Genomic DNA, 17474 nt, shown 5'->3' on the forward strand with positions numbered 1-17474 from the left:
TTGCTTAACCCCTGTGAGCCTCAGGATCCTTATTTGTAAAATGGGGTTGCTGTGAAGATTGCATGGCAGCAGCAATGTAAAGCATTGGCAATTGAGAATATAAATAGTCCTTTTGACTATTAATGTATCATTTTAGAGACTGTAATGCATAGTGGAGAAGCATCTGGACACTGCAGTGATAATGCCTAGATTGGAATCCTGGCCCCGCCACTTACAGGATGGATGGTCTTGATCAAGTGACATGACTTGCTCTATCCCTCAGTTTCCTTGTCTGTAAACTGGAGTGAATAGTAGATTAGATGAGTTCATTTACATGAGGGACTTGGCACACGACAGGGGTTCCTTAAGTGTTAGTTGTTGCTGTCAACTTCCTGTCCATTGTATTCAGCATTCTGATCGTGAATACACCCCAGCCTCTCTGTTCGCAGTGACCACTGTCACTCACCGCCACTACGATCTCTGCTGTGTTTGGGGCTGGGAGCTGTTACAGGGAGATACACCTTGTCCTGCAGACGCCCTGGCTTCTAGTCCAGCCCTGCCACTGACTCTCTGTGCTTTTTGAGCAAATTGTTGTTCCCTTCTGGCCATCAGTCTCTGCACCTGTAAAACGGGGCTAATGATATCTCATGCAGACCCTTGGGAAAATAGCTATGTGCCTGCAGGGTCACATTCAGGAAAGCCAAGATATAAAAAGTTACAGCTTCCCAAACACGTAAAGAATTATTCACCCGGCATTTGTCACACCCTGGCTAAGAGCTAGGAATAGCAAGATGATTAAGGCATGGGGCTTGCTTTCAAGGAGCTCTTGGGTTTCTTGCTAGATTGTCAATCCTCTTCAAGGCCCATTCGGGTGTCACCTCCTCCAGGAAGGCACCCTGATCCCCACTGCCAGTGTCCTTAGAAATGGCAGAGCACTGATCATGGCCTTCCTGGCCTCATGATTATCTGAGTCCTTCTTTGGTTTGCCTCCTTGATTTGTAGGCTGATACCCTCTATCTAATCTGCACACCCAGTGCCAGTACCCAGCACAGTGCCTGGGCTTGAATAGATATGCTTGTCTGGAGGCTTTAGGCTGTGAGCTACATAAATTCAACTCAAATTGGCTTAAGCCAAAAGGAAATGTATTGATTCAGGAAACAAACTTTCAGGAGTATGACTGACTTTAGGCATATCTGGAGCCAGATGCTCAGAGTCATCAGAAACCTCTCCATCTTTCAGCGCTGCTTATCTCTTTGTTGCTTCTTTCTCGGGCTACCCTCATGCTGGCCAAGCCCAGCAGCTCCAGGCCTGTGTTCTCCAGCTTTGTAGGCCAGGGGTCAGAGGTATCTCTTTTCTTATAACTTAAGCAAGAGTCCTAAAGTGAGATCTCAGTGGGTCACCTTGGATCACATGTTCATCTTAGAACCAGCCAGAGTGACCTCGCAGATGGGATGCATCCCCTGGTTGACTGGCCCTGGATCAGGTCTGCGCTGAGAGTCAGGGTGGGGACAGCCCTAATGAACCAGTGGACTGAAGGAGGGAACCATTCCCCAGAGAAAGGGAAAGTGATGCTGAACAGGAGGCAACACTATAGGCCAATACAAGAAACCACCAAAAATGCGAACAAGGCAAGGATCAGGTCAACTCTGGCCTTGAGACAATTTATCTGACCCCACAGGTGTGGAGGACTAGAGGGGAGATACCTGGAGACAGGCTAGGGGAGAATGTGGGATGCAGAGAGCTGGCTCAGCCACACAGGCTGAAGGAAGGAAGTGACAACCTCTCGCTTGTGTTATTGTTGTTTAGACACTAAGCCTGGGCTGTAGCCTGCCAGACTCCTTTTTCTATGGGGTCTTCCAGGCAAGAATACTGGAGTGGGTTGCCATTTCCTTCTCCAGGGGCCTTCCCGACCCAGGGATCAAACCCGTGTCACCTGCATTGGCAGGCAGGTTCTTTACCACTGAGCCACCAGGGAAGCCCAGCCTCTCATTTGACACAGAAGCAAAGTGAAGCAAGTGAGAGAGGCCAGCTTCCATCCCTATTCATTATCTGAAATTCCACATTGTGGCTGCTTTTTCTTGGGAACTTTTAATGATACTGCAGATGCAAAGAGGGGACCCCTCCCCCAAGGCACAATCACTGTTTGATGGCATCCTTCCAGGCCAGGGCTTTGTAAGGACACCCTTGGGGTTTGCCTGTGCAAAGGGCAGAGCATGGGTCCAGAGACCTGAGGGAAGGGGCCCCGGCATGGGGACTGAGAATCTTAGAATCCCAGAGTGACAGTAAGAGAGGGCTGGCTGACTCGGTCCAATCTCACCCCCCACCGATTCCCCCCAACAGATGGGCTTCCAGTATCTGCTTCTCTGCTCCCAGCGACGAAGAACGCACTTCCTCCCTGCTGTGAGACTGTGAGACTGTGAGAACTGTCTCGTTTTTGAGTTGCTGTCTGCCTACAGGAGCCTCGCAGGACACAGCGCATGAAAGCATGCGATCTAAAACCTCACAGCCTAAGTTCAAATCCCACTCTGCTGTTTATTAGCTCTGGGACAAGTTACTCAACCCATCTGTGCCTCAGTATCCCTTTCTGTAAAATGGGGAGAAGAATAGTAGCGCCCACCTCCCAGACTTGTTGGGATTAAATGATTTAATCCACTGTTTGCATACCAGCTGGCATACAGTCAACACTCAGTAAATATTTGCCGGGGTGATTATTCTCCCACAAGACAGGAGAAGAGCAGATTCCCTTACCTTCACAGACTGGTCACCCTCCACCTAACTCAGTAACTGAATTCTTGTCACTCGGTTGCCAGTGTTACCACCATCCAGGTTCCCTTCTCTGGCCACATCCCAGGAGTCCAAACACTGAGGTTCAAATCTCAGCTCTTTTGCTTACCTGCAGCATAACCCTTGAATCAGGGTGATGTCAGCTGCTCTAACAACTAAATCTCACATACATCAGCAGCCTAACAGGACAGCATTTTACTTCCAGCTCACAAAATACCAGAGTGGGTAAGACTGGTCAGCAGCAGGCCTCTGACACCTGGGGACCCAGGTTCCTCCCATCTTTAGTTCCACCACCATCTTTTAGAGTCTTAGGGTCCTCTGCATCAAGCCACAGAAGAAGAGAGACACCTTAACCACTCTTAAAAGCCCCAGCCTAGAACTGACACCTCGTTTCTGTTCACATGCCACTGGGGAAAACCCGCCACAGGTGTCCACACCTGGATGCAAGGGAGGGGAGGGATGTAGTTCCCTGTTGACCACCACCCTGCAGAACAGCTGTGTGTCACAGAAGAGGGAACACAAAGCTCTGACAGGCGGTTGGCCATCTTTGTCATAACCACAATAAGTCATCAACCTCTTGGGCCTCTACTCTTCATCCGTGAGGTGAATCACTTGATGGAGGCAGCAGTTGCACAGCTCTGTACATTTCCCTAAATCACCGGATTGTACACTTGCTACGGGGGAGTTTTGTGATATGCCGATTGTTGTCGTTGTTCAGTCACTAAGTCACGTCTGACTCTCTGCGACCCCATGGACTATAGCCTACCACGCTTCTCTGTCCGTGGGATTCCCCAAGCAAGGATCCTGGTATGGGTTGCCATTTCCTTCTCCAGGGGATCTTCCCAACCCAGGGATCAAACCCGTGACTCCCGCATTGGCAGGTGGATTATTTACTGCTGAGCCACCAGGAAGCCTAGATATACGAGTTACACCTCAGTTAAGCAGATTTTTAAAAATAGGAGGCATCTTGCCCCCTTCTGAGGGCACTTATGAGGACTCAGTGAGTGTGTGTGTGTGTGCGTGCGTGCGTGTGTGCGTGGTAGGGAAGGGGATCCCAATGTAGACCTGACTTGGGTTACACATTTACTGTTGTTTTCACAAAGGTGGGACCCAGCTTGAGCCACCTGCCAACAGGAAGTGGTAGGTGGTTCGGTCTTGCTTAGGAAACTCTCCCCCACCACCGTGGCCCTCCCAGCCTGTGGCGGAAGACCCAGCCCACGGGGCCGGAGCCTTTGTGGTCAGGGCCACAACCGCTGCCATGAAGACTGGGCGAGGCCCTCTTGCCTTCACCACAGACGGGGAATTGAGGGCCTCCCTTGGGGTCAGCGAGGACACACTGGAGGTGCAGGTCACATGGGGTCCCCAAGGGCAGCACAGCCCTCGCGTGTGCACAGATGCAGTACCAACTGCACAGGGTGAACGGAGGCCAGCCAGGGCCTCCATGCCTGGTGCTGGGAAGTTCACAGCCACCAAGTTCTCAGCTGCTCCTCCAAGGGGAGGAAGGGACGATGCTGTAGGCGAAATACCTTAAGGTCAAGTTCCCCATGATACCAGACATCTGTGCCCTCAACCACCCAGCGAGGCTGAAGGGTCTGACTTCATTCTTTGGGCTCAAGTCTCCACCTGAAAAAAGGAGCTGGTATACCTTGGCTTCCCAGGTGGCTCAGAGGTAAAGAACCCGCCTGCCAATGCGGGAGATGCATGGTTCAAACCCCTGAGTCGGGAAGATCCCCTGGAGAAGGAAGCGGTAACCCACTCCAGTATTCTTGCCTGGGAAACCCCATGGACAGAGGAGCCTGGAGGGCTACAGTCCAAGGGGTCGCAAGGAGTTGGACACGACTGAGCGTGCGCACATACCTGCCACAGGGACTGTTGTGAGAACTAAGTTAGTTAATACCTGGACCAGCGCCTGGCCCTCAGTCAACTCGCCACAGGAGCTCCAGGAGGGCATGTGCATCCCTGGCTGAGGCTCTGCCCCCTTCTGGGCCTCCATTTGCCCGCTCGGATACTGAGGGATCTGCAGGTGATGTTCTCACATTCTGTCTTGGGAAAAAAAATAGAGGTGGTTAAAAGCACCGACTTTGGAGCCAGTGCCAGCACCAGCGAGATGACATTGGGCGAGTTCTACAGTCTCTGTGCCTCGTGCTCATCACCCCTAAAATGGGGATACTAATAATCCCTCCCTTGAAGATTTCCCTGGTGGTCCAGAGACTAAAACGTCATGCTTCCACTGCAGGATGCATGGGTTCAATCCCTGGTCAAGGAACTAAGATCCCACAAGCTGTGCAGTGCAGCCAAAAATAATAATAGTAGTAGTAACAATACTAATGATAATACCAGCTACCTCATGGAATTGTGGGCTTCCCAGCTGATGCTAGTGGTAAGGAACCCCCCTGCCAATGCAGGAGACGTAAGAGACATAGGTTCAGTCCCTGTGTCAAGAAGATCCCCTGGAAGAGGAAATAGCAACCCATTCCAGTATTCTTGCCTGGAAAATCCCACGGGCAAAGGAGCCTGGCAGGCTACAGTCCACAGGGTCGCAAAGAGTCAGACACAACTGGAGGGACTCAGCATGCATGCACGCCTGGAATTGTGAAAACGAGATGAGGTCAGCCTCCAAACAGGGCTTGACATGCAGTGAGTACATTTAAGTGTCTGCCGTCACCCCTGTTACAACTGTTATTTTCTTCATCTTACGGATGAGGAAGCTGAGGCCCAGAGAGGGGTTGTGACTTACTCAAGGTCACCCAGGTAAAAAGTGGCACACCTTAGGATCAAGGCCAAACCTGCTGAGCCCCAAGGCCCTTGCTGTTTCCATCGCTTCCCCACTGCGCCTCTGAAGTCATGTGCGTAGTAACTGGGTCAGAGGCAGCGTACCTGGGGAATGATGCGGCAGCGTCAATCAGGGACGGGTGCGGGTCAGTCCCTTGTCTCCTGCTGACACCTTGCGGAGAAAGGGCCTGGAGGAAGAGGCGGGTTGAAGAAGTGAGTGTGGGGAAGAGATGGAGGTCCCACAACCTGGACCCTCAGAACCAAGGGAAGGGACCGTGGAGAGTTGGATTTGATGTAGCACTAGCCCCCAGGGTAGTCTTGGCCTGTTGATGGGGACTGACAGGATAAAGCTGAGACCACCCAAGATATTCAACAGGGGCTGGAAGAGAGAGGCATACAGACCCTGCCTGAACCCTGGGGCCCCTCAGAGACAGGAATTGACACCTGGGGCAGCAGGGAAGGCTTCCTGGAGGAGTAGGACCTGAGGATGAGATAAGGGGAGGGCAGGCTAGCAGGAATGGTGGAGGGCGCTGGAGAGGCAAATTCAAGCTGATGAGCAGCATTGCTGGTCAGTGGTCAGAGCCTGGGCTGAGCCTGGGGATGAGGAAGCCGGTGTGCCCCCCACCCAGCCCGCAGACCCTGCCCAGGGCAACTCTTGAGGCCAAAGCGGCAGAGAGAAGCAGGCACCCCACAGTCCCTGGGGGAGGGAAGAAGGGCCTCTAGCAACTTGCAGCTGCCAGTCAAGCTCCCAGAGGATGCAGAAAACAGCCCCAAAGGGACCTGACAGGACCAAAGCCCGAAGTGGGAGCATTGCCACATGTGTGCACACAGGTGCCTGCACACACAAGGCAGCCCTTGGGGAGTCCACACAAATATCAGGAGAAGTAGGTCAGCAGAGCAGCCCAGGGTCTCTTGATGGGCAGGGGGGAAGAGCCCCACTCACTCCACAGGAACAGCCTGACCTCCCCCTTCCCCAGGCTTCGTCAGAGCCCATGACCTGGCTGTTCCCTCTTGGAGTCCTCTCCACCCAGACAGTGGGCAAACATGTGATGGGGATCCGGAGAGCTGACCCTTCTAGCCCGGAGACTGTCATGGGGATATGTCACCCTACTTTAGCCCTGCAGCGGGGAGATGCCCAGTGCTGTCCTGCCCTGAGCAGGCACCGCATAGACTCGGTGGCCATGCCAGGCAGGGCTGGGTTCAATACACTGTCGCTGGTGGAGGAAGCAGGGCTGGGGGTCCTAGGTTCTCGCTGGAGACGCTCCGAGGGGAGGGCACCGTATGGGACTTCATGAATGGAGGGGAGGGGCCTTTGTGGGGGAGCAGAGATACCGAGGAAGAAGCTGGGGGCGGGAGCCAGAGGAGGGGAGAATGGCTCCCTGCACCGCCCTCCCCGTCCCCCCCACCGTCCCCCGCCCCGCAGCCAGCCAGGAGGACGTGCAGATGGAGCTCCGTTTGGGGCTGGGTGGGAGGCAGGAAGTTCCCTCCTGATGTTCCTCTTCTCCGCGTGAAGTGGGAGGCTGGGTCGTGCCGAGGGGGAAGGGGAAAGCAGAGGAGGAGAAGAGGGTTTGGGCCTGGAAGGGGAGCGGCCGGGCCAGGGGTAGAGACACCAGGCTCCCGGGCTGGGCTCACCCCAGCTCCCAGCCTCCAGCCCAGCTGAGCGGGCGAGCATCATTGGAATGAGAACCCAACCACACCTGCCTCTTGGGGGTCACTTACTGTGCACCAGGGGCCAACCACTTCATGTCTTGTAACCCTCAGGGAAAATATACTATTGTATTCTTTTTGTAAGATGGGGAAACCGAGGCACAAAGACAGGAAGGAACTTGCACAAGGACAACCAGCTAGCAAGTCATCGAGCCTGGCTTCCAACTGGGCAGTCTGGCTCCAAGTCTGTGCCTTCACTCTGAACCGCGAGGGCAGGGGTGGGGGCTGAGAGCGCTGGTGGTCCACCTGTGACAGGAGGGAGAAGGGAGTGAGGGCGGAGGAGCTGCACCCAGGGACGGCTGCTGAGGCTCAGCCCAGAGGGGCTTCATCGGCCGCCTCCTTCACTGGTGCACAGGCAGACATGGACACGCGGACACTTGATCCCAGATGCTCGGCTCCCTGGTCTAAGCCTCCCCCCAATAGACGGATGAGAAATGCAAACCCCAGATAAGCCTTTGCTGTCACCCATCCCCGAACGCTCCCCACTGCAGCTCTCTGCGCCCCCAGCGCCATCGGGAGGCAAACTCAGTACCCCCGGAGGGGTAGGTGTGTCCAGGAAGCCCCCTCCCCCAGCCCATGTGAACACAGAAGGGGACCAGCAGTGAATGTGGAGGATGGGTCGTGGTAGAACAGGCATTCTGTCCTTGTATCCGGGGAGCCTGGGCGGGGACCCGGGAGCTACAGCTGCAGCTGTGTACTTGAGCTGGGCTGTGTGTGGTCGTCTGAGGTCGGGGAATGGATTTTAAGGCCGTGTGGGGATGTGGCCAGCCTGCGCCGCCCTGCCAGGGTTTCGTCTGAGACTCCTGCCCCCTGTTATGGCTTCCCTGGTGGCTCAGTCAGTGAAGAATCTGCCGGCAATACAGGACACCTGGGTTCCATCCCTGGGTCGGGAAGATCCCCTGGAGAAGGAAATGGCTACCCAGTCCAGTATTCTTGCCTGCGAAACCCCACGGACAGCGGAGCCTGGCGTGCTGCAGTCCGTGGGGTCGCAAAGAGCCCAAGCGACTGAACAACCTCCCCTCACATCCCACCTGCCCCTCCCCAGCCTTATTTTCTCTATAGCCAGTGTCACCTTTTATCACAATATATAATTTGTGGGCTCACTGTGTATTGTCCATTTCCCCACCTTGAACATAAGTTGTGTGTGTTCAGGGCTGTGTCCCCAGGGCTCCAAACAGTACCTGGCAAACAGCAGGTGCTGATCAATACTTGTGACTGGGAGCACCCATGTGAACTCAGTATGTGGCGTGTCTGTGTGTGACAAACACATGTGCCTTGCCTGACACTGTGTCTGGATGATAGCATGAGACACCCAAGGAGGGAGCAGTGGGACAATGGCCATGTCTCTGGGGAACGCTGGCTCAGGCCTGACCCTGAAGCTTCAGGGAAAAGATGGGGGGCTTCCCAGATGATTCTTCTTTACCACTGAACCAGCTGACTCCGTGGTAAAGAATCCACCTACCAATGCTGGAGACGTAAGAGACGCAGGTTTGAACCCTGGGTCAGGAAGATCCCCTGGCAGAGGCCATGGCAACCCCCTCCAGTATTCTTGCCTGGAGAATCCCATGGACAGAGAAGCCTGGTGGGCTACAAGTCTGTGGGGTCTCAAAGAGTTTGGACACGCCTTAGCAACTAAACAACCAACCATTCGCAGCAAAGATGCTTGTCGCCCCCTGGTGGTCATCTTAGGCCTGGCATCGGGCCCAGTCCCAGAGATCCTGGGCCCTGGACGGGGAGGAGGTGGGGAGTGGAGGGGTCTGATGTCACACTCCATCCCTCTCCCCACCCCCACACCAGGGAGAAGATGAGCGTGGGCTGCCCAGAGCCCGAGCCGCCCCACTCCCTGCCCTGCTGCGGGCCAGGGACCGCCCCCGGGCTGGGTGCTGGCGTGCCTCTCCTCACCGAAGACATGCAGGCGCTGACCCTCCGCACAGTGGCCGCGAGCGATGTCACCAAGCACTATGAACTCGTCCGGGAGCTGGGCAAGGGCACCTATGGGAAGGTCGACCTGGTGGCCTACAAGGGCACGGGTGAGTGTCTGCAGGGCGGCCCGCTGTAAGACAGGAGCCACGACCTGGCGACCTGGTGGGGGCTCTCTGTGGGGGCCAGGAGGCCAGCAGGGAAGGAGAGTCTGTGCTACCTGTGGAGAGAGTGTGGCATGAAGCAGCCCGGGAAGGAGGGGACAAGGGAGGAATCTCTGGATAGAGTGGGCTGCTCTGGGGCCATCCACAGTGCCCTGAGGACAGCCAAAGAGGGCAAGATGGTGGGATGGATTCGCCGACTCAATGGACATGAGTGTGAGCAAACTCCGGGAGACAGTGAGGGACAGGGAAGCCTGGCATGCTGCAGTCCATGGGATTGCCAAGAGTCAGACACGACTGAGCAATTGAACAAAAGTGCCCTCAGGACAGTCAAGGAGATGCGCCTGGGGACATGTGGAATCAGGGGAAAGGTCAGGGCTGGCAGTGGTGTTTGGGGGATGACCAGCACATATGTGATAGCTACCCCCAGGAGGGTGGACCAAACTGAACTGGGGTCTTCGCGAACAGAGCACCATGCTTAACAGCAGGTGGGAGAGGGCCCTGTGAGGTCCACGTGGCAGCTCCATTCCTCAGATCCCGAGGACACTGAGACCCAGAAAGATGCAGTCACTCAGCCCAGGTCATGCAGCTACAGAAAGTGTGAGCTAGGATGAGCCCCCATTCTTCAGCTCCAGGGCCTTCTCGTTTAACCGCTGAACGTGATGCCTTCCCCACAGTGTAAGCTCACTGCAATGCCCATCAGCCAGCCAGGGATGGGGGCTGCATAGTTGCCCACAGCTGCATTCAGAGGGGACCGGGCCAGAAGGAGGAACCTTGGACATGGGGTCACCTGAGCTTTGCTGCTTGCTGTGTGACCTGGGGCAAGTGACTTAACCTCTCTGTGCCTAGGTTTCCTCCTTTGTAAAATAGAGGAGTATTAATGCCCAGTTGATAGGGTCTTTATAAAAAGTGAGTTGTAACCGTGAAGTGCAGAAGGCAGGACCCGCAATGTGTAAGTGCTCTGTGAACACACACGTGTCACACAGCTCTGTACTCAGGTGGGTACAGATGGCTGCTCAAGCTCAGAGTCGGGGACACGTGCCTTGCAGGCCCTCACCTCTGTGTGTCTAGTGTCTTCTTATTCATCTGCTTAACAAACGTTTTCGGAGCACCTGCTGGCACCAGGCTCTTCTGTGAGTGCTGGAGATACAACAGCAAACAAGACACAGGTTCCTGGGACTTCCCTGGTGGGGCAGTGGTTGGGACTTCAGCTCCCAGTGCAGGGGAGTGCCGGTTCCATCCCTGGTCAGGGAACTGGGATGGCACATGCCTCACAGCCAAGGAGCAGAAGCAAATTCATGAAAGACTTGAAAAAATGGTCCACAACAAAAAAAATCTTAAAAAAAAGACAGTTTCCTGTGCTCGAGGGCCTTCTGACTGGGGGCAGACAGACACGATACGTAAGTACACAGTGTATCAGGAGGAAAATGAGAGGGTGGAGGAAGCAGCAGGCGTGCCTCATGGAGGGCTGCAGGTGGGGCAGAGAGGACCCAGCTGACCCCTGACTTGCTGCATGGCCTTCCCCTCTCTGGGCCTCAGTTTCCTACCTGTGAGACGACAGTCCGCCCACTGGGGCTCCCGTCGAGTTGTGCGCTGTGGCCCGGACAGGCTGCGCAGACAGGCCTGGCTGTGTGAGGCGCAGGGGCGCAGGGAGAGGGGTCCTCACCGCTCTCACTGTTGCCCCACTAGGCACGAAGATGGCGCTGAAGTTTGTGAACAAGAGCAAAACCAAGCTGAAGAACTTCCTGCGGGAGGTGAGCATTACCAACAGCCTCTCCTCCAGCCCCTTCATCATCAAGGTCTTCGACGTCGTGTTTGAGACCGAAGACTGCTATGTCTTCGCCCAGGAGTACGCGCCCGCCGGGGACCTATTCGACATTATTCCTCCTCAGGTACCTGGGTGGTGGCTGAGGGAGGGGAGAGGCTCTTCTGGGTCCCTGAGTGTGAGAGCTGAGGAGGAGTCAGGCCCCTCACTTAAATCATTTATTAGGCGCCTACTGCATATCAGCCATTGTTTGGAGGGCTGCGGATACACAGTGAACAAAAGGTCTTGCTATGGGTCTAGTGGGAGAAACAGACCCTCTACAGTTAGCCAGATGAGGCACTAAGATGATGGAGAAGGGAATGGCAACCCACTCCAGTATTCTTGCCTGGAAAATCCCAGGGACAGAGGAGCCTGGCCTGCTACAGTTCACAGGTTCGAAAAGAGTCAGACACGACTGAAGTGACTTAGGCACCGCACTGCAATGAGGACCAGCCGGTGGGCGGGATGAAGTCCAGCAGCCCCCTCCTCCGCTGCTGCATAGGAACAGGTGGGGACCCAAGAGGGGAAGTGGCAGGACCACCAGCCTTCCCAGAGGAGGTGCACGGGATGGGGAGACTGCCCCCGGGGATTCCCAGCACCTGGCTTTGCAGTCGGCCAGGATGAAACACTGCCCTGCCGCTCACCGGATAAGTGACAAGGGCTCTCAGAGCCGCCGATTAAGGGAGATTAGGTATACAGTAGACCATGCGGGATAGGGTCCTTATTAGCCCAGTACTTGGCCCAAAGCAGGCGCTCCGTACAGGTACTGGGGGAAAAGCTGGGGAAGGTTCGAGGGGTGTGTGGGGGCCAGGGAGGGAGCCGAGGATGCCCAAGTAGGATAAGGAAGGGCGGTTGGCCCTGGATCTGCCCAGGAAAGGGACCCCGCAAGGAGTTCGGGTAGAGGGACAGGGCGGGGGCGGGGATGGGAAGGAGAGGGCGGGACGGGGAGTGGGCGGGGATGGGAAGGAGGGGGCGGTTGGGGGGCGGGGATGGGGAGGAGAGGGGCGGGGGGGGCGGGGCGGGGGTGGAAGGAGAGGGCGGGGCGGGGCGGGGCGGGGACTGGGCGGGGATGGGAAGGAGGGGGCGGTTGCGGGGCGGGGATGGGAAGGAAGGGGCGGGGTGGTACGTGCCCGCGCCCCTGAGCCGCCCTCCCTTCCTCTCCCGCTGCAGGTGGGGCTCCCCGAGGACACCGTGAAGCGCTGCGTGCAGCAGCTGGGCCTGGCGCTGGACTTCATGCACGGTCGGCAGCTGGTGCACCGCGACATCAAGCCGGAGAACGTGCTGCTGTTCGACCGCGAGTGCCGGCGCGTGAAGCTGGCCGACTTCGGCATGACGCGCCGCGTGGGCTGCCGCGTGAAGCGGGTGAGCGGCACCATCCCATACACAGCGCCCGAGGTGTGCCAGGCGGGCCGCGCCGACGGCTTCGCGGTGGACACTGGCGTGGATGTGTGGGCCTTCGGCGTGCTCATCTTCTGCGTGCTCACCGGCAACTTCCCGTGGGAGGCGGCGTCGGGCGCCGACGCCTTTTTCGAGGAGTTCGTGCGCTGGCAGCGGGGCCGCCTGCCGGGGCTACCGTCGCAGTGGCGCCGCTTCACCGAGCCAGCGCTGCGCATGTTCCAGCGGCTCCTGGCGCTGGAGCCCGAGCGCCGCGGGCCGGCCAAGGAGGTCTTCCGCTTCCTCAAGCACGAGCTCACGTCCGAGCTGCGGCGCCGGCCCTCGCACCGCGCGCGCAAGCCCGCCGGGGACCGCCCGCCGGCCGCCGGGCCGCTGCGCCTCGAGGCGCCCGGGCCGCTCAAGCGGACGGTGCTGACCGAGAGCGGCAGCGGCTCCCGGCCCGCGCCTCCCGCCGTCGGGCCCGGACCTGTGCCGGTCCCCGTCCCCGTGCCGGTCCCCGTCCCCGTGCCGGTCCCCGTGCCCGAGCCCGGCCTGGCCCCCCCGGGGCCTCCCGGCAGGACCGACGGCCGCCCGGACAAGAGCAAAGGGCAGGTGGTGCTGGCCACGGCCATCGAGATCTGCGTCTGAGCCGCCCCCGCCGCCTTCGGGGCCCGGGCGCCGAGCAGCAGCCAGGCCGGGGCGCAGGGAGCCGCCCTGGCCGAAGCGGCCAGCCCCCCGCGGCGGCAGGAGGGAGTAGTGGTAGGCGAGGCAGGCGCCCGGCCCGGCAGCGGGCCGGTAAGATGCCACCAAAGGAGCCCAGCCCCACAGACCCGAGGATTCAGAGGCCCCCCACCCCCCACCCCCGATACCAGGAGCAAGGGAGCTTGCCGGCAGACTCCCCCACACCTCCCTGAACCCTGGGACCCTGAACTAGTGGCTCCGGGCCCTTTGCACCCCCCTGGCAGATCATCCAGCAGCCCCACCCCTTATCCTGCCCCCCTCCCCACCTTCCCGCCCCCACTCCCACCCTGGGAATGAAAAGGAACTCAAGTGTTGGGGCCGAGAAAGGGCTTAGGGTGTCTAGGCACTGTCTGGGAAGAGGGCGGTGAGCCGAGGGCAGGGGTGCTGCTCATCGAGACCGGCCCCTTTCCAGGGAGAGTTAGAGAGGAGGGACCACGCCCCTGCAAAAATGTAGCAAACTTCTGGATGTCACAGCAGTGTGTGTGTGTAAACAGGCCCCAAGAATCCAGTGACTCTCCCACCACCCATTCCTCCCCCCGACCCCCTCTGCCCCATGAGGACACAGAGCCCAAAAGGAGGGCGGTAGGCCAAGACCACACACATCCAGAGAAGCCGCAGCCCTCCCCCTCCCCCCACAGGGATTTCAGGACAACTGGTCTCCGTGGCCAGGGGCCTCATGCAACTGCATCACTAGGCCCGGGGAATGAGTTCAGAGCCCGGGCGCGCCCCAGCTTGGCCTGCCCACTGGCACCTTCCCCAGGCCAGGGAAACCTTGCTCAGATCTTCTCAATCCTCGCTGCCCCAGCCCAGACTAAGTGGCCTGGACTTTGAGCAGGCGGTGAGGTTACTTGTGCCAGGAATTTCTCCCGGAATTCTGCTGGAGTCCAACATCTGAGCCTGGGGCTGACTCCATCCCCACGTCTCCCAAGTTTCTGGTACTGGGGTGTCGATGTGAGGATAAGGGGCCCTGGAAATGGGAGGGGGTGAGCGTGTGAACAGATACGTGTGCAGTGTGAGCACATGCAGAAGACACCTGTGTGCGTGTAGCCTCGTGTGTTCAGTGGCTGCATCCAGACACCCCAGTCACTCCGCCCCAGGATTCTCAGCGGGCAGCTGCCAGAGGGCGCCCAGGCCCCCGGCTCAGCACACCCCTCAGGGAGCCTGGCAAGGAGGCACCTGCAGGCCTGAGGAGCCCAGACTCACAAAACCCACCCTCACGACTCCTGCCCTGTCCATGGAGGCCTGGGACCCCGCAATAACCTCATCCTGGGAGAGACTGCTCCCTCTGCCTGGCGGTGCCCCGCCTGCTGTCCCGGGCCACACCTTCCAGGGTCCCTTCTGGGGTTCTCGGCCATTTGAGGGGGCTCCCTAGTGGGCCAGGCTGACCAGAGGGGACTCTCTGGCCGGGAGCCCCCACTTCTCCATTCACCCTCATTCCCACCACGCAAAAGGGCTATAGGTCCCCCCGCCCTGCCCGGGTCCAGTTTACAGAGTGCGGTTGCCCCAGGGCCTGGTCCCCCTCCCTCCTCAGTGTGCCCGCCCATCTAGAGACCCACCTCCCCGGCGGGTATGGGGGCCCAACATATGCCAGGTAAGTAGCAAAACCCCCCCCCTCCTCCCACCAAGGGCCAAGCCTTGGAGCAGGGCCTGCCTCCCCATCACTGCCCCCTCCGCTCAGCCCACCTGGAGCCCATCTGGGCACCTCTCCCAGCCGCAACTTCTCCTTTTGCCTTAGGCCTCTCGACATCCCGTCTCTCCTGCAATAACACGGAAGCGAGATTCCAAGTAGACGCCCCTCGCGTGCGCCCTCTTTCTCTCTCTCTCTTAAGATCCTGTTTGAGAGTCTCTCCCTCGTCGTAGTATCTAGGATGTTAGAGTTGGGAAGGGACCGTAGTTCTGTAGCCCAGCCCCTGTTGTCAGAGGCACAGAGGGGGGCAGCGGCAGCCGACAGCGAAGCAGGACTAGAACCGGTTCTGTGCCCGCCCTCCCCATCGGGGCCTTGCTGCCGCAGCCACCACCACCTCTACTGGGGGGTGCTGGGACCCTTTGCCCCTTAGGAGAGGTGTTGGTCACAGATGTTTACCTCAGTTTATGTCACTGTCAAAGAACAAGTAAATAGCAAAAAAATGAATCACACCGTAGACCTGAAGACTTAGGAAAAAAAAAACCCTCGCGATTCTTCTGTGCAGGTGTTTGTCTGTGCGCACACGCGCGTGTGTCTCTGTCCCACCCTGGGCCGGCCGGGTCATCCCCGACCTCTGTCCCAGCCCCGCGCCCCCTACACTGCCCCCTGTCCTTCGGTGCTTCCCAGAGGCCCCTCGGAGCTGGCCTGTGGGGTGTGGCAACCCCCTGGGCAGGAGGCAGGGCCACAAGTTAGCTAAGCGTCTGCCACCAGGCCAGCTGAGCAGAGCCCTAAGGCTGCCAATGCTCCCCGGGCCCACACTGTGGCCGGTGGGACCATCCTGGTGGCTGGTGTCAGCATTCCAGCCTGACTCGGGGCCTGGGTGGGATCCCAGCCCCACAGCCCCAGACCCTCATGTTGCCACCGTCCTCCACCGTGTGTTTGTAAATAGTCTGGCATCCTTTGGCCCTGAGAAGGTTTTTAAATGTGTTATTTACTTCTCTAATCATGACAATTGCTATAAAATAAACAAAAGTTTAGAAAAATTACCACTGGGTGTCTTGTCTTGTCTCAGATAGGGCCTAGAGAGGGGGGTACACACAGTTAACTAGAAACTGAAGACAACACATTGTTTAAGGTGGGGTCTGCAGAGTCCAAAGGCAGCTACCCCAGGCCTGTGACCTCTTGTGTGAGCTAGAGGAGGCCCCAGCCAGGGATGATGGAGCATGAAAGGAACAAGGACCCGGGTTTTGTGGGGGAGAACTAGGGAGCTTTCCCTGAACTGGACTCCAGCTTCAGCGTGGAGCCCTTCAGACTGGGCAGGAAATAGCGGCCAAAAAGCCCAGAGGAACAGAGTAGGCGATTCATCCAGCCGCCCAGCAGCAAATGTTTACCGTGTGCGTTCTGTGCACCTGGCTTCCTAGCAGGGCCTGGGGATGTGCCAGTAAACAGGACAGATGGGGCCCCGTCCTCAGGCAGCCAGTGATCTAATGATGTAGCAGACATCACCCACGTGGAAGGCTGGGGGCCACGAAATTACGTAACCGGGAAGCCGGGAAGCCGGTCAAGCTTGGAGGCGGCAGGAACTCCCCAAAGACGGAGACCAGAGGCTTCGGGAATTGTCTGGGTGGCGGGCACAGCGGGTGCAAAAAAGCTGATTGGATGAGGCTGCAGACTCGAGGCAGCAGGCAAATGGAAGTTCTAACGCAGGGGAGTCAGGCAGGCGAGGAGGAGTTTCATGATTCAACATTCATTCAGCAAATATTTATTAATTACGTACTCGTGACAGCAGAGCAGTTCTGTTGGCTCTGCCTTCAGCCACAGCTCTACGCAGAATCTGAGTGCGTGCACTGCCAGCAGGGAAACTGGCACCCCTCGTTAGCCTGGTGCCCCTCACTCACTCCCCGCTTCCTCTCCTGAGCCTCTTCAGGGTCTTATCAGGACAGCAGCCAGAGTAAGTCTGCACATAGGTGACACCTGTCATCCTGTTGGAAAGCCTACAAAAGCTCCCTGCATGTATGCATGCTAAGTCGCTTCAGTCATGTCCAACTCTTCGAAACTCTATGAACCGCAGCCCACCAGACTCCTCTGTCCATGGGATTCTCCAGGCAAGAATACTGGCGTGGGTTGCTGTGCCCTCCTCCAGGGGATCTTCCTGACCCAGGGATCAAACCTGTGTCTCCTGCATCTCCTGCATTAGCAGGGGATTCTTTACCATCAGCACCACCTGGGAAGCCCCAGAAAATCTCCCAGCTGCTGCTTCTAAGTCACTTCAGTCGTGTCCGACTCTGTGCGACGCCACAGATGGCAGCCCAACAGGTCCCCTGTCCCTGCGATTTTCCAGGCAAGAACACTGGAGTGGGTTGCCATTTCCTTCTCCAATGCATGAAAGTGAAAAGTGAAAGTGAAGTCGCTCAGTTGTGTCCGACTCTTTGCGACCCCATGGACTGCAGCCTACCAGGCTCCTCCATCCATGGGATTTTCCAGGCAAGAGTACTGGAGTGGGGTGCCATTGCCTTCTCCGAAAATCTCCCTACTTCACTCCAAATCAGAGCTGAAGTCCTTACAGTGGCCTTCAAAGGTCCCACTCCCTACTCCACGCCTGTGCCGC

The 17474-nt window shown here is 57.7% G+C and overlaps 1 protein-coding gene across 3 annotated transcripts in view; it reads left to right on the forward strand.

The window, feature by feature from the left end:
- Nucleotides 1–15912, forward strand: part of SBK1 (SH3 domain binding kinase 1) — a 54054-nt gene extending 38142 nt beyond the window's left edge. For 2 of the 3 annotated variants that reach the window (XM_061401501.1, XM_061401500.1), the window contains exons 2-4: nt 9040–9272; nt 11013–11215; nt 12298–13243. In XM_061401501.1, the coding sequence (XP_061257485.1) occupies nt 9047–9272; nt 11013–11215; nt 12298–13149 (1281 nt within the window). In that variant the 5' untranslated portion in view covers nt 9040–9046 and the 3' untranslated portion in view covers nt 13150–13243. The other variant, XM_061401502.1, reaches the window with a different exon arrangement.
- Nucleotides 15913–17474: the final 1562 nt, after the last annotated feature.

The sequence above is a fragment of the Bos javanicus genome, chromosome 25 (assembly GCF_032452875.1).
Source record: "Bos javanicus breed banteng chromosome 25, ARS-OSU_banteng_1.0, whole genome shotgun sequence".
Lineage (NCBI taxonomy): Eukaryota > Metazoa > Chordata > Mammalia > Artiodactyla > Bovidae > Bos > Bos javanicus.